At 37.9% G+C, this 18,058-nt stretch overlaps 1 protein-coding gene across 1 annotated transcript in view; it reads left to right on the top strand.

The window, feature by feature from the left end:
• The window catches only part of LOC136875915 (fibrous sheath CABYR-binding protein), a 381,453-nt gene that overhangs the window by 8,846 nt on the left and 354,549 nt on the right, over window positions 1-18,058 (top strand). Inside the window, exons 3-4 of the mRNA XM_068228254.1 lie at window positions 2,711-2,777; window positions 8,791-8,825. Coding sequence (XP_068084355.1) covers window positions 2,711-2,777; window positions 8,791-8,825 — 102 coding nt within the window. The remainder of the gene's footprint in view (window positions 1-2,710; window positions 2,778-8,790; window positions 8,826-18,058) is intronic.

Genomic DNA, 18,058 nt, shown 5'->3' with positions numbered 1-18,058 from the left:
GTGCGACGTAAAGCAAAAAAAAACCTGGATTTCCACCCCCTCCTTGGAGTCCAAGATATCCCCTTCAACCTGGCTTACTCTAGTATCGATCTGGTCAACCTGTTCCAGTTTTGACTTGATGTCCAATATCTGCTGCGTTAATCGATCGTTGACGTCACTAATTTGCAGCAAAATTTTGTCATTTTTGGTTGTAATTTTGTCATTTATGGTTGAAATTTTCAATTCTAGGCCCTGTTCAATTTTGTCGACCTGCGTATGCACTTGATTTTGCCTGAAAGTTTGTCATTTACGTTTGACATTTTGTTATTTAGTGCCTGCATCGTGGTCATTAGATTAGAACACATTTCGGTTATATTTACCTCATCTTCTGATGTTGATTCGGCATCTTCGTTGACTTCAATGTAAAACGTTCCTGGATCTTCTCCCTTCTCCACGAGATCTCTTCGTAGTCGTGCCTGTAGTGATTTCTTCTTCCCGTTCGTCGGGAGATTCCTCTTGGTAAGTTCGTCTTTGAAATGTTTGAGTGACATATTCTCTAATATGACTTGCATTTTGAACTACTACACTCGTATTCACTCGTAAATTTTTACGTCCTTGTCACGGTCGCCAGTTAACGTATCCACAGAGACACACACAAGATACTGTCAGTTGACACAATTATATTTTCATGTATATTTACAAATTAATACACACATAACCTTAATCACCGTTATCACAAAACAAACACACTTCAATGTAGAATATCAACAAAGCTGCCATTATTAAAAACAACTGAATAACACAGCACATAGGGATTACAACCTTGGAACACAAATAAAACAGTTGACTTCTGAACATGGAGACTGCCTAATTGGGCATGTCAGCCACGTGCTATTAAACAATAACCCTCTTCCAATAGCTTCCAGAGCACAACTCAACTATAACTAACTGTAACTCACTTCACCGTCAAGATCGTCTCTTTATTTATATATATGCTGGCCAGTCTTCCAGAAAGATACGTTACAAAAAACTACCTTCTTGAATATTCTAGAGTGTTCAACACATAGAAATAGTGTACAGAATATTCTCAATCATTCTAGTGTCTATACCATTCTGGAAGTTACAGTGTGTTTCACAAGTAGGGGTTACAGTTTATATATACAGGTATGAATAAATTACATAATATTAATTTACAGGTATTTACATTAACTGAATTCATATGAATATTTATAAACAGCACAGTTCATGACATAACCTCACAAACAACGTGATCATATCATACTAATAATAACAATAATACAAATACCTTCATGACATAACCTCATACACAATACGATCATTCAACTACGTAAATAATGTAACGGTTCACAGCTATACATACAAGTAATAATAATAATAATAATAACCACAATTGCAAAATAATAATAATAATAATAATAATAATAATAATAATAATAATGATGATGATAATAATAGATATTCTAGCTCAATATCTGCATTAGTTACCCTTGGTGAGGGAATATTGATTTCAAGTTATACCTGTTATTACACTTGCGTCAAGAGCTTCTCTCATCACGCGACCAGTGGCGTTGGAGTTATGTTGAAGTTGAGAGGGAAACTTTCTCCTGTTGTAAGCGTTAGTATTTGACTTAAGTCTTGTGCGTAATGTTCTCCATTTGCAACTACTGATAAACGAGTGTTCAAAAATTATTGAGTCAAGGAAGAATGCTTTGAAATAAACGCTGTTACAAATTCCAGCGAACTCAAATGTTAGAGTGAAGACCTATTGTACTTTATTCTTACTTTTGTATTGTGACTGTCGGAAAGTTCTATATTAATAACCATGTTCTTGGTTTTTACGTCCCATTAACTACTTTTTACGGTTTTTAGAGGTGCTGAGGTGCCAAAAATTTTTGTCCCACAAGAGTTCTTTTGTATGAAAGTGAAGTTACGGCTGACGTATCTGCACACCTTCGAATACCACCGTACTGAGCCAGGATCGAACCTGCCAATTAGGGCTCAGAGAGCCAGCGCCTTAAGTGTCTGAGCCATTCAGCCCGGCACTCTTGTGAATATTACATACTTACATGTGACTAAACTAATGACTAATTTCCATTAAGGAGTAATTTGTTTCTGTAATATACAGTTAATCATTTTTTATCTAAACTGTATAACACAGTCCTTACATCTCATTTCCATAATTCGTTTCACTCTTATGCCCTGCAAAATTATAGAAGATATATTTATTGTAAATGATGTTTAATGTGAGAGAGAGTCTCACGTGCGACCACTCGTGTTACAATTCGGCTAGCGACCACTCGCGGGTTATCTCCTCTGAGGTTGATGTAAGGAAGAACATTCTGTCATAAAGACCCACCACGACAGATTAATCTCACCTCATACTCAACCCCGTAGAGAAACGGGGCAAGGGTTGGACAAACAATATTAATTCTATTTAGCACTAACATTTTGTTGTGAATTCAGTGCACTACATCACAAGACATAATAGAAAAGGGGCAGTTACCACTGGAAATTAATCAAACTGTTTCAGAAAAATTGTGTGATGGATTCCCTCTTACATTTTTGGGTGTAATATGCTGATAGATTTTCCATATACATTTTTCAAGCACCCTGTATATGTCATATCTTCTTTAGGATATGAAGAAAATACTACATTGCATATTAGCTTGTAAGCATCCATTTATAATATGATTCTTTTTCTTTCTGCAAGGAAGGGGAGGACCAGGAAGGAGTCCTGCTAGGAAATTACCAGAGGTTCCTGGTGGTTTACTTATGGGGTAAGTATGTTGAAACATTTGGTAGCTTAATAAAGATAGGAGACACTAAAAAATAATAAAGATTTAGCAATTCAAAAGTCCCTGAAACTTTCAAAAACTGAAGCGGACAATTTAATCTGAGTAATAAAATACAGAGTGTGTCTGGTTCCTTGGCTTAATTATCAGCATACTGGCCTTTAATTCAGAGGGCCCCACATTCGATTCCTGGCTTGGCAGATAATTTTAAATGAGTATGGTTAATTCTTCTGGCTTGAGGACTGGGTTTTTATCTTAATACTCTTCATCTTATACAATACACCACAATACCAACCAGGACATTCCTCCACATATGATTGGTGTGTCAGGAAGGGCACCCAGCCTTAAAGCTGGGCCAAATCCATATCAAGTGCTGATCCTAATAAATTGGGAGAAAGGCCAGAAAGAAGAATAAAATACAGAGAGGAAAACTACTTTATAAGGAATGCAAATGAACGCAATCATATTAGTGTAGAAACATTTTGAGGGTAGAAATTGGGAGGCTTTTCATCTATGCCGACGATACTGCAGTGGCTGCCCTAGAAACATTTGAAGAAGTGGAGGGAAAGTTGACTTCTGCACTAGATACTCTTGGCTCTTACTATGAAGGCAATCATCTAAAGCCAAATCCCAACAAGACTCAGGTGTGCGCATTTCACTTAAGGAATAGAGAAGTTCGGCGGGAACTGGACATTACATGGCAAGGCAAACGACTCTAACGTTGTCCAACACCTGTGTATCTAGGTGTTTCTCTTGACCGAACACTGTCCTTCAAGAAACATTGCCACAACACCAGGCTTAAAGTTAGTTCACGAAACAATATTTTGAGAAAGCTCACAGCCACCACCTGGGGAGCAAGCCTTCGCATCCTGAGAACCTCTGCTCTTGCTTTGTGTGTGTCCGCTGCAGAGTACGCTTCACCTGTGTGGAATACATCTACTCACACCAAGCAGGTTGACATTGCAATAACGAGACAGTACGAATCATGTCGGGATGTTTGAAGCCAACTGCAGTTGACAAACTCTACCTGATTGTTGGATAGCTCCCCCCACTATCAGAAGGGCTGTTGCTGCTGATGCAGAGAGGACCAAGCAGACTAATGATTCTTGCCATCCACTGCATGATCACCAGGCTGTAGTCTGTCGACTGAAGTCGAGAAAGAGCTTCATCACCAGGACTCAACCACTGGTAAGAACATCGTAGTCTAACCACATCACCAGGTGGAAGAGCATGCTGCCATCTGACACCCCTGCAAAGGAAGAGCTGGCTCCAGGAAATGATTTGCCCTACCTTATTTGGAGATCACTTAATTGTCTTAGGGTGGACGTCCCTTTTTGCAAGACCAACATGCAAAACTGGGGCATACTTCCAGCTGATGGAGATGCATTCTGCGAGTGTGGTGTAACACAAGATCCAAACCACCTGCTCATCTGTCCTCTACTAGAACAACCCTGCACTACAGAGGACCTGATCAAGGCAAACAACAAGGCCATTGGAGTTGCTACATTTTGTAAATGCTGACCGGGCACGGAATGATGATTTCAAAATTACTGCAACAGTCCATAGAAGCATCTCAGTGATAAATGAATAATAGTTTGGCAATTGCCACATTGAAGATGGTTTTTCCACTTTCACTCTAGGTAGGGAAAAGCTAGGGCCATACCATAATCAAGGCCATGGGAACTTTCTCCCCAATCTTAGCCCTGTCCTATCCCATTGTGACATAATCAAACCCCGTGGTGCAACAGCCACGAAGGGCCATGGCCTCTCAAGCAACCGCTGCTCAGCCTGAAGGCCTTACGAGGTGTCGTGTGGTCAATATGGCAAATCATGAATCCTCTCGGACATTATTCTTGGCTTTCTAGAACAGGGCCGGTACCTCACTGTCAGATAGCTCCTCAATTGTAATTATGTAGACTGAGTGGACCTCGAACCACCCCTCAGTTTCAGGTAATAATCTCTGACCTGGCCGGGAATCAAACCTGGGGCCTCCGGTTAAGAGGCAGGCACGTACCCCTATACCACGCGGCCATCACCACCATAAGACATATCTGTATCAGTGTGATGTAAAATTACCTTTTGTTAGAACATTTCCATCGTTACACAGATTTTAGGTTAGCCTCAAAATGGTTCAATTCCTGCCAAGTGCAGGAATAAGGAATGTTTTAATGCCTCTGAAGATGATTTATCAAAACACAAAATTTTATATTGACACATACTTCACCTACAGGAATTACAAACAGCTTACTCAAATATCAAAATGGACCATACTACATTACTAACATCAGTTGAATGATCATATTTTTCAAACTATTTGAAGCTATTACATGCTGTGCATAGTAGTTTCTTTAAGTACTTTGGAAGCAAGAATATATATAACTGTTAAATAGCCATAATTCTAGACCTAGATCAGATGAACATTTCCAGCACCATGCTTTCACATTACCATTGAATGACATAGGGACTGAGTTATGGTCCATGTCACAAGGTCCATTGTACAAAATGTCCACCGTTTGGTAGTGTCCACCTATGGAAGTTGACCACTTCCTTAAAATTGTCCTTATTCAAGAAGGTCCAAAATTAATATGTCAGTTTAACTGAAATATCTGTGACACCATATGTCCATATTACCATAGTTTGATAAGACAATGTCCAACATGGAGCAAATGAAAATACAGGGCAAATGTTGAGAAATGTTACTTATCATCATCATCATCATCATCATCATCATCATCATCATCATCATTTCCCTTTATCCAGCTGTAGCCGGGTAGGGGCAAATATGGTTCCTCTCCACTTTCTTCGGTCTTTCCACCACTCTTCCTCCAACACTGTGTCCCAGTCCAGGTTCCTTTCTGCTGCGTTGGATGGTATCCTTCCATCTCAATCGTGGTCGTCCACGGCCTCTCCTTCCTTGGATTTGCATTTCCATCACCTTTTTTTGGCATTCTTTCGTCGCTCATTCGCTTTATGTGCCCAAACCATCTTAGTCGGCTCTTCTCTATTCTATCATTCATTTTTTCCACTCCAATTTCTTTCCGGATTTTCTCATTCCTTATTTTATCTCTTCTACTCTTCTGTATCATACTCCTCAAGAATTTCATTTCGGCTGCCTGTATTCGACTCTCATCCTTCTTTGTCATTGTCCAAGTTTCTGCTCCGTAAGTTGTTATGGGTACGTAATACATCTTGTACATAGTATCCTTTGCTTCCATTGGCACATCTTTGTCCCATAACATGTTTCTTACACTGTGATAGAAACAACTTCCAGCTTGAATCCTCTTACTAATCTCAGCATCCAGTCGAGCATTCTCCATTAATTCACTCCCCAGGTATTTAAACGTTTCCACTACTTCCAGGGGCTTGTCTGCAAGTGTAATCTGACCTTTCCCTTCTTTCTCCCCGCTAGTCATAACAAGACTTTTACTCTTTTCTACACTTATTTTCAATTCACATTCTTCAATCTTCCCATTCACCACATTCAACTGTTCTTGAACCTTCCTGTCGTCTTCTCCCCAAATCACAATATCATCTGCAAATAACATCATGTTCATTTCTCTTCCTCCATATGCTGCTTTTGCTGTTCTCATGATGTCATCCATTACTATTGTAAACAGGATTGGTGATAGAACACTTCCCTGTCTCAGCCCACTAGTTATTTTGAACCAACTTGTCCTGCCAACTTGTGTTTGCATGCAACTACAACATTCCTTATACAATGCCATGATCATTTTTATTAATCCCTGTCCAATTCCTTTTTGCACCAGACTGTTCCAAACTTTCGTCCTAGGGACACTGTCATATGCCTTTTCAATATCAATGAATGTCATCACCATATCATTCCCGTACTCCCAATGCTTTTCCATTAGTTGTCTCGTAATGAAAATGGGCTCTATTGTTGACCTTCCACTTCTGAAACCAAACTGATTTTCCTGTATCTGATTCTCAACCCTCAACCTTATTCTACTTTCCAGTATCCTTTCCATTATCTTAGCAACATGGGATATTAGAGTAATTCCTCTGTAGTTCTTCAAAACTTTCTTATCACCTTTCTTGAAAATTGGGATGATTATTCCTTTTTGCCAATCCTCAGGGACCTCCTTATTCTCCCAGACATTCCTGAGAACCCGATATGCCCACTGTAGGCCTACAGCTCCAGCTGTCTTTATCATCTCCACTGAAATTTCATCTATTCCAGCAGTTTTTCCATTCTTCATCTTTCTTACTGCCATTTCAATTTCATTCATTGTAATTTCTTCATCCATTTCTTCATCAACTAATTGCCTTTTCTGGTCGTCCATTGAATGACTGTCATCAGTTCTTATGTTTAGCAACTTCTGAAAATACTCTCTCCATCTCTTTCTTATTTCTTCTGGCTTTGTTAAAATTATGCCACCTTCATCCTTCACAAATCTGGTGTTCACTTGATCTCTCTTTTTGTTTCTTAAGATACCATACAGTAATTTCTTGCTGCCCTGCGTATCATCTCTCAATTTCTGTGTGAATAAGGCCCAGCTTTTCCTCTTTTCTTCCTCCACTACTTTCTTGGCCAAATTCTTTGCCTCCACATATTTTCTTCTACTTTCTTCAGTCTTAGATGTTTTCCATGCTTTCCATGCCATTTTTTTTTCCTTCACTTTAATCTTTACCCTATCATTCCACCAGTGTGTTTCTTTGTCTTTCACATTTCCTGATGTTCTACCACACACCTTTTCTGCACATCCAACCAGTGCTTCCTTAAATCTTTTCCATTCCTCTTCAACATCCCCCACCTCTGTCCTGGGTACCAAGGGTGTTATTTCCCTTTGAAATTTTTCTTGTATGCTTTTCTCCTTCAACTTCCATACTTTAATTCTTTTCTCTCTTCTTAATTGGGGTTTTTCAATCTTTCCAACTTTCAATTTTCCTATTACAACTCTATGCTCTGCACCAAAGGCTTCTTCAGGCATGGCTGTTACATCTACAAGGTTCTTCCGGTGTTCTTTCTCTATGATTATATAATCAATCATGGTCTTTGTCCGTCTGTCTCCCCAGCCATACCTTGTAATCTTCTGACTGTTCTTCTTCCTAAACCAGGTGTTTCCAACAATCATGTTACTTAATAAAGTTTAAATGTTTTTTTTATGTTGATACAAAGCTTTTATTCATCTTCATGTGGGTCACCGCTCAATTTCATACAATATAAGTGAGATGGCTCTTAGGTTGCTTTCTACTATAATGGAACAAGCCTCAGGAGACTTGTTAATTCCTACACTCAGCCTGCTGGAGTGGAGAATCATTGATGATGATGATGATGATGATGATGATGATGATGATGATAACAATGGCTGTTGGATAATGTGAAATGTCATTTTCATCTTTGTCACTTAGGTAATTGTCGGTTCTGAGTATGATGATGTAAAGATTATTAGGTTGTAACAAGAAAGTCTTGTTTTTCTTGCTGAAGATAACTTGATGTTATGCATCCATTTCCCTAATAATTTATATATTTCTTTGTCATAGTAACGATACAATATTTCTCAAACCTTTTTTGTTGGACGTGTTTGCATGTTAGACCTTTTTTCATATTTTGGGCCTCTTTGTATGTGGATGACTTACTATTAGAACCTTTTATTTATTGGGGACCTTAAAATGATGGACTGTGTAAATATATGCACATTTTTGGTAGGACTTACTGTCAGTGGGGACAATTTTTGATGGACTTTATAGCTTGTTAGTAGTAGTAAGCTCAGATCCTTTCCAACAGAACAAAGATGGCCTGGGCCACCATAGCTCAATTAGTAGAGCAACCAACGTGAAATAGAGAGGTTGTGGGTTCGGATCCCACTGGTGTCTGGTTGGCCATTTTTGTTCTGTACTTAACATCTCTTTAACATATACTGAATGTACGTAACATGACCTAATAGGTTGAAAGTCGGTTTCGATAATTATTAAGACTTGCATTTCATGCAAAATGTTGGGCTAACAGAAATATTAATTGCTATTTTCTCTCTTTTAGATTTAGTCCACCAGAACAACAGCCTGTTGTATATGGTAAGTATAGAGGTGAGGGCACTTTCTACAGTACCTTCTGAGACAAAGTCCAAATGTAGCAGATATACCAAAAAAATACTTCGCTTTTAGAAGTTCATGACATTTTCCTTATCATAAAATGGAAGTGGAGAAATGTCATGTTAATGATGGTCGTAGTTTATATAGTGTTGAATAGACTCTATGTGAATATTGCATGTTGTGGTAGAAGGAAATTTCTCAGAATGCATTTACATATTGCTATAAGCTCTGTCAATCAACAAATCATCATTGAACTGCATTTGGGGCTATCGCACTGATGGCAGATTCCCTATAAATTGTTTACCTAGTCCTGCCATAAATGATTTCAAAGAACTTGGAAATTTATCAAATTTTTCCCTTGGTAAATTATTCCAATCCCTAATCCCTCTTCCTATAAAGAAATATTTGCCTAATTTGTCTTCTTGAATTCCAACTTTGTTTTTCCTACCTTAAAAAGCTCCACTCAAGGTTATTAGTCTACTAATGTCACTCCATGCCATCTCTTCACTGACAGCTCGGAACACCCCACTTATTACAATTGAATCGTTCGGAGCTGAAAAGCATTAAGTCAGTTTTCACTACTTTTCAGGAGAGAGGAAAAATGTAATTACTCAGGGAGAATGTAAGAAACTTGCAATGTTGATATTATAAATAGCTATATTTGCTTTAGTGGAAGGACAATTTTAAAGTAACAAACTATTTCCAGAATCAATGAAAAGAATTTGAATTAATGCTTTTCAGCTCCGTGGTCAGTTTAATATTCATCTATAAGGAATGTTTCTCATGATAGTTTTATTAAAATGTATTTTTAAAAATAAGTCCATTACAAATACAAGCTACAGTACCACACATGATATGAAACATCACAAGGATTCCCCTTCATTTGCCATAGTTGATCCTGGTAGAAATCGAGTCCCTCATGTTGAACATACTGTATTATTTTTCCAATGTCCTGTAGTTTATGGGTACCTTGTCCTTACATGCCCTGTCATAAGGCATTGCAAGGCCGATTACAAATTTGGGTTCTCCCAGATAAAATGTATGCGTGACTATATAGACTGTTGCTTGAATCACTCCAGTCTGGTTGCTGTCGTAATTGAATTGCTTGAATTTCATAGGCGCAAATGGTTGTTTCTGGTTCTGAGGTAGTTTCATACCTTCCTTGGATATGACAATCTTCTTGAACAGCAATGGCCACCATGCATCCAAATTTACCACCTTATCATATTCCATGATGTGAACTTCAACTTTTTCCGACTACAGTATTGTATACTTTAAGGTTAAGTTTCAGTATTCCACCTTTACAATACCATAAGTTTGTTTATTTATTTAAACAACATTATTAAATAATACGGGACATGTTTCGTCTAACTTGTAGACATCATCAGCCATAAGATATTCAAGAAAAAGCTTTAAAAAGGACGAGGACAGAACAAACACAATAAAATAAATCAGTTGTCGAACAACGTCAATCAAAATAGCGAGGATGTTTCAGATTGTTCCAAGTACAAACATTAAAATCCTGTTGATGAGTAAAACTTAAATTCACACACATGAGAATGATATAGTAAAGCTTGTTGTTAAAGTTCTTCTTGAGTGTGCCGTTGATATGCAGCAATCAGGTGCATTGGCAAAAGTATACGTACGACAATACGGACTTTAAGATGAAATTTATTTTATGTAATACAGTATTGTATTCGGTATTATCTCTACATAGTCTTTAGATGTATACAGTCTATCAACAGTTTTTAGTTTCTTCTTGAATACACCAAAATTTTTGTCACAAGGTAAATATGAACGTCCACGTTTAGGAAACCCATGAGTGATTGATTGAAATCTGCCTGTGCCTGTTGAAACCCATACACATTCTGACTATGGTGTGGTTTTTATTTTGGCCAGGACATCCATCTGAAAATAAGTGAAGATGTTTCACTTTGAGAAATATATGTAATGCATTATGTAGTGGTTCAAAAAGGAGCACACTTCAATAGCCACTTTTTTCCCATTGCACTCATGATGAAGATAGACTACAGTGTGTCCAGTTTTCAGATCATGTATGATAAGTACATTAACCTACAACTGACACAGGTAAAATATTTCTGGTACTGGAATCCTAGGCAAAGGCAGATTTTGCATAAAATCAAAAGTTAGGTGCCTGTGTCCTTACTATGTTGGCATAAGGATTTCACTTCTTGTAAAGACTTATCAAATTTATGACTCATGCGGAGATTGATTTCCGGTTCAGCCTTTGCAGCAAGGTTTAAAGTTTGGAGATGTGAGGACCCTTTAATTTTGAATAGAGTTCTTTGCACAGTGAACAAACATCTATCCGTAGTCTTCCAAATTTATAATCAAAGTTTTCTCGGAAGTATTTCCTATAATAACCATATTTAATAGTTGTGTCAGGGTATGCACCACAGAAAAGTTCATACATGGATTTCACACAGAGGCAAGCATTCAAATTTTGAACTTCCTTCCCAGCATAGTGGGAAGATTTCAAAGGAAATTATGTTATATGATCATGTATAGCTTTATTAATGTGTTCAGAAGTTTTGTTAACTTCAAGATTCTTTCCACGCTTATCTATCGGCACTTCTCCATGAAGCAGAGCTCGAGTTATGTTAATTAACCGTTTCATACAGATAGCATGTAAATATCGGAAAGCTTTTGACACACCGATGCCTTCTTGCACCAATGATGACAAAATATTGAAAACTTGAAGAACGCTTCTTCTGTTCCTCTTCGGCGTTTCCTTTTCTGAGTCTGCATTGTTTGGCGTCACTTGCTTCAATAAGGTCAAGTAAATCCAAGTTTAGGGAATTTTTGCTTGGCAGATCGTGGAACTTGACCAGAATGTTTACTTTATCATTGTCATCAGTCCTTTCAAAACTACGCTTGTGGCACCTACAAACATAAAAAATAATCTGAATGAGATTACTTGCATGATCGTTATCTTAAAAATAAAAAGAGCAGTTCTACATTACAGTCCCATACAGGGCCAGCTATTTTATTCCTGGCCATCTCGCTGTAGACGATGGTATTGGTGAAAATGAAAGAGAACAAAACAGCTGGATTTATATCACAACCAAAAAAGTATCTGCAGGAAACCTATCTAAACCTGATTCTTTGGCCACAAATTTGAAGTTACCTAACCAAAAATAGAACACAGGCCTTCTTCTAACAGTCATAATAAGGGCACAACTACTCCAGCACTTACTGTTACTTATGGGCACATACACTGTGTTTACTAACCTGCAATTTTCGCCTGTTTTCCTCCCACTGTAGTTTATGTAAGGTAAACCTTTCTTGGATAGCATTTTATGAGTTTTTCTTATGAAGACTGTCTTGTCTATTTCTTTTAGGGGACATAATGCACAGGTAATACACACTTCCTGTAGTGAGCAACCAGGAAATGTCATAAAATAATAGAGCACGGGAATCCTGCAGGGCAGCCAACATTAACTGCGGCGCAGAAAGGAAACAATGATATAGATGCACTGGCCGGCATCTTGGTGGGTGTGCTGGGTGCTGGCTGATGGGCCCAGCCTGGCACACGGGGGTGAGGCGCTGGCAGACAGGAGTGAGTTGGCTGGAAAATTTGTAATGTCCAATAACGGACCATTTATATTGGAAAGGAAACAAGTCAGTGACTTAATGCTTTCCTCCTATGATTGCGCTGCACATAATAGTGGTTTCTGCTATAAACAGAAGGCTGACTTAATTCTTTCTTATGCTGATCGAAGGCCCTTGGTTCAATACCTCAGAATATTGAATAATAAAAACTGTGCAATTTTGACTTAATGCTTTCCACCTCCAACCGATTCAATTGATGGATTTCATTGTAATGGTCCATATTGATGTAATTTGATTAAGAATTTTATTTTATTTAAAGTGTCCACCTAATCAATACACATCAATTCACAAGTGATAATACATGTGATTTTAATGTCTAAGTGTAATACGGTACATGTTTTGTCTTACTGGAAGACCTCTTCAGCTGTAGCATCTTACTGAAAATAATAACCTGAAAGTAATATAAATATTGAATATCACTACTGAATACATTGAATACTATTGAGTACATCAACTTGTCTTCTGAGGATTCTTTACAAAATGTCTGTGTGATAGTTTGTTTTGATTACGTTCTACAAAATTTCTTAAGAACATTTTAAAATGCACTCTTAAAAGATCAACTAGAGTACAATCATTCGTTGTAAAATCATAGTTAAAAACAGTTGGCAGCTGATTGTAGTTTGATTTGAGATTGAGTGTACGGATTGTGTGTTTGTTGTTGAGCTGTAGCCCAGGAGGTGAAAGAGAAAAGGAACCTTTCTTACTGTTGGCTTTGTCAAATTGTCTGAGTGCCAGAAGCTTTCAAAAAGAAATCTGGTCAGTAATAAGGTTTGAAAAGAGAAAGAATATCTTTTTGATTTAAAGTGCTGAAGTGAATCACGTTTTCTTGTTGAGAAAATATGGAAACTTTCCTTTTTGTACTCCTCCCTATGGCTGACTGTCTCTCAGGCTAAGTGTTAGCTTCTTTACAGTACTGTTGCGTACGATTTCTTGCATCCAGAGGGAGCTGACTTGAAAGGGATGGGGAAGCATTGTTGGCAGGCGAAGGGGGAAATGTTCCGTTTGTGAGCAAATTGGGCGGGAGGGTGTTTGTTTGTAAGGAGGTAAATTTAAACTGTTGATTTTCCATTATGTTAAGATAAAAGATGTGGATTTTTTTTTGTCATAAATATCATTCAGATTGTTATTCTTATTGGAAACCTGGTCCAGTCTTATATACCGGTAGATATACTCGTATATGTTCATCAGATTCCCTTTATTTATTCTTTTAAATATGATTAAGTCTTGGTTTATATTAGTGTATTGGTGGTCAGTTTCTCCCATGTGTACGCTTATAGCCAAGTATTTTCTGTATTTGTCAGCGTTGACATGTTCCTGATATCTTGTAGAAGAATTTCTTCCCGTTTGACCAATGTACATAGCATTGTGTTGGATCGCATTTAAGCTTATATATTCTTGAACCTGAATAATCTTCTTTATTATAATTCATGTTATTGTGGTTATAGAATTAATTACTGTTATTATTACTGGTTGAAAATGAAACTTGGTAATAGTGTTTTTTGAATAAATTTATAATTTCGAAAATCCCCAGGTTTGTACATGTGAACGAGGCATATTTAGACTTCTTATGTTTTTCAGGTGTTAATTTTATGCTATTCTCTCTTTGAACTTTGCCTATGATTTTATTAATGATACTAGCTGAAGATAACCCACTTCGGTGGGTTTTCTTTGTATTTATTATGCTTTATTATTTTTCTCCAGATCTACAGTAACAAATACCCATTTGATCTGTTAAATGAGAAAAATAACAGTTACAGCCTATACTCAAATAAACAGAAATTGACAAAACAAAATAATAATAATAATAATAATAATAATAATAATAATAATAATAATAATAATAATAATAATAATAATAATCAAACGTACTCCTTGGACATGCCATGAAGTCCGTCAGATACTCTGGAAACGTGACCCCCAAAGTGAGGGTCACCACAGCAGCCATCCTCGGTCCCTTCATACCACGTCCAATGTCTCCCTTGAATATTTCTGTTGTCTTTCCAGAATATGCTATTTAAATAAGGTATAGTTAAAAGATATATAAACAAATGGCCCATGGTCAACTCACTTCCGGAGAGCCATTAGCCCTGGCAAAAGGCAAACACATTATTAACAATCAAATTCGAATACCACATATGCAAGATATAAAAAGAACTACACCTTCCACCTGACTGGCCTCACTGATGCGGCACATTCCATCAGAGCTGTTGTCATAACTCCTGACCTAGTTACTCTGCTGATCCAGCCCCCATGTTCCAACACTTTAACTACCTCCTCGTCAAAACAATGTCGTCATTCTTTGCCAACCAAACCATTAAATTGCTTAACAAACACACAAATAACCTAAATTCGCCATCAAACTTTCCAATCTCATGCCACCAACTCCAACTTTTATACTTCGTGCATCACTCATCAGATATACTTATACTCCACATTAAATTTGCCATCACTTCCACCAAACCAAAATTTGCCAACCATGCCTATTTAATAAACACAATCACTCTTCGTATACCACCATACGTCAACTTGCCAATCTCATACCGCTACTTACAGACACCTACCTCCAACTCCACCTCATAACACACCTCAAGGCATTACAGATAACATATATCCCTCCACATATCATTTCACCACATACATTTAGCACTCAAACAAACACCACTTTTCAATTCTCAACCCTCTCAACACTTAAATTCTGCCATTACATATATCACCACTTCTCCATTTCCACACTTCCACAATAAATGAACACACTTCATTATCTACCGAAAACTCCATCCAACTCCCAGCAATAAATAAACACACTTCATTACCTACCAAAAACTCCATTCAGCTCCACAATATTTCACTTATACTACCAAGCTTGATAGCTGCAGTCACTTAAGTGCAGCCAGTATCCAGTATTCGGGAGACAGTAGGTTCGAACCCCACTGTCGGCAGCCCTGAAGATGGTTTTCCATGGTTTCCCATTTTCACACCAGGCAAATGCTGGGGCTGTACCTTAATTAAGGCCACGGCCACTTCCTTCCCACTCCTAGCCCTTTCCTGTCCCATCGTCGCTATAAGACCTATCTGTGTCGGTGCGACGTAAAGCAATTGGCAAAAAAAAAAAATTTCACTTATACTTCACACTCCAGATCAATTCCAAATTACCTTACTACATATCAGTTTCAACTTACTCCCACCCTGCTTTCTGTAACAATTTTCTTACTTCTTGCCAACTTTATTAATGTTTTTATTTCTTTTAGCAATACCTTCATCATTTCCTCCTATTCCCCACATGTCTCTTAAGCTTCTACTCCTTAAACTTCTCCTCCACCCTTCATTCCAGCACTGCTCTACTCTCTTCTAGGTTGCCTCTGAACATTCCATTCCCCTCTGAGCCGCCATTTCACTGTTTCCACTCTGCTGACTTCCTTTGACTCTAGCTTTGACTGTGACTGTATCTCTGGGCCTATCTGTTCTCACCCCATCATCCACTGCTCCTTCCTTATCAGTGTTTATGATCACATTTTCACTTGGCACCTCTCCCTGTCTCTCTTTGCACAACACATTGTTACTTTTGGTATTAACATTACTACCTTCCCCCTCTTCTCCCATATCACTATCTTTCACTTGACTATCTTCCCCACTATTCGCTACATTCTCTGCTTCTTCATCTTGTTTTATTTTCATTTCTAGGTCCATCAATCTATTCACAGACCAGATTCTACTCCAGCTGCTGCTTGACACCACTAGTTCTTGTCCTCTGATAATTGCTCTCAGCCCTTGATGTCTAGCTCGTATCATATGTTTTCTAAGAATTTTTTCGTTCCTGATCGCTTCTATTCCCACGTCCCTCTTGATCCATACTTTTTCCGTCTGCATGTTACTCGCATTGCCAACCACAATATCGGCCATCAACGTAGAAAACAGTTGTACTTTGATAGGCCTGTTGCCTCTAATTCTTCCCACCCTCTGCACATCGTCCATGTCCACTTCACTAAAATTAATTTTCATTTTCCCCTGAATTAGGTCCACTACTTTATAAATTGTAAGTACTTTGTCCTCTCTCTTCTCCTCAGGCACACCATATATAAATAGGCATTTCTTCCTGCGGTTTAAAGTGTTGGCTTCCACTTCTACTTTCAGTTTCAGCGTCTCCTCTTCTAATTGTCCTATTTTCTCCCTTAATGCTGCAACTTCTTTGGCACTTTTCCTCACTTGCGATGTTGTGTCATCTGCCGTTTCTCAGAACCATCCCTTCATTTTTTTAAACTCCCTCGTTTGTTCTTGAATCATAGTTTTGAGTTGCTCAAAGGGGCAGACTTCTACAACCACCTCTTTTACAACTCTTCTAATTGTTTCCATGTCTACCCAGCTCATATTTCCACTGGAGGTCGGACCCGGGTTCAGCTCAACCCCCCTAATCCATAGCATTATCATAATCACTGCCGCTGATAGCATTAATTCTCCTTTAATTTCCATTTCCATTTTACACCCTCCTGGTTTCACTTCTTTCTTCCCTGCCATCCTCCTATGATCGCCCTGTATTGCTTCACACCAATCATTGTCAGTAAACTCCTCAGTTCCTTCCTGCACTCAGCACCTGCTCTCCCTTCTCCCACTCCAGGGACCCTCCACTCAACACGTCTGCACTCGTCAGTGGCTTAGGCTGTACTGGGCTTTTCTTTGTACATCCGCGCGATTTTCTCTATGTAATACAGAAGACATGCTTTAAAAGACCACTCTTTTTCTGTTTCTTCTTTTAGTTTCATTCTTTTTTGGGGTAAATAAATATCTTACACAACAATACATATATCAAGTAAATGATATTACATAAGTCTTGGGACTAGTTTCAGCCACTTACTGGCCATCTTCAGCCAAATAAAAATTGAACATTTTATGTGATAACTAAAACATATGTATACCAGACAAAGACAGTGTTGTAGGAATAATTATAAAATTCAAATATAATAACAAAATTAAGGTTATGACCTTCTTGTCACAATATGATGTCTTTAGGTTGACTTAGGACCTCGGGCAAAGAAGTGAATCTCTAATGTGTGATGTAGAACAAGCACTGACTTCCTGGAGGAAGCAGGCAGGCCATGTAAACTGTTTACAAAATCAAATAAAATCAAATCAAAATCTCTTTATTTGCAAATGAGGTGTCTACCTCGGTGGCAAATGATATACACTAAAATACATTATTGTCAAGCACTAAATATTAAATAAAGAAGAGAAGAAAATTTTCCTTTAATACAATATTATACAATTTACGCTAACAATGTTTTCTATTAAACACACAGCTCATCCTTAATAAATTTATATTATTTACAAAATTCTACTTATAATATCTCCTGTACTACTTACAAATATAGTCAACTGATATACAGTATGTGGAATTACTTCAAATGATACTATACAACTGGTATAGGATTAATATTTACATTGCATTTATTTATTTACTTTTTTTTTTTTTTTTTTTTACCCGTTCTGGATCCTAAGTAGCATAACGACCTGCTGTGTCTTAACCAGAGCCCCTTTTGCCACCACTTTTCAGAGTTCCTGAAGGGCCTTCACAGCTACCGTAGCGGTCC

Source organism: Anabrus simplex, chromosome 6, assembly GCF_040414725.1.
Source record: "Anabrus simplex isolate iqAnaSimp1 chromosome 6, ASM4041472v1, whole genome shotgun sequence".
In the NCBI taxonomy this organism is placed as follows: Eukaryota; Metazoa; Arthropoda; class Insecta; order Orthoptera; family Tettigoniidae; genus Anabrus; species Anabrus simplex.
Note: the sequence above shows the minus strand (reverse complement) of the source record. Positions and strands in the feature narration are given on the sequence as shown.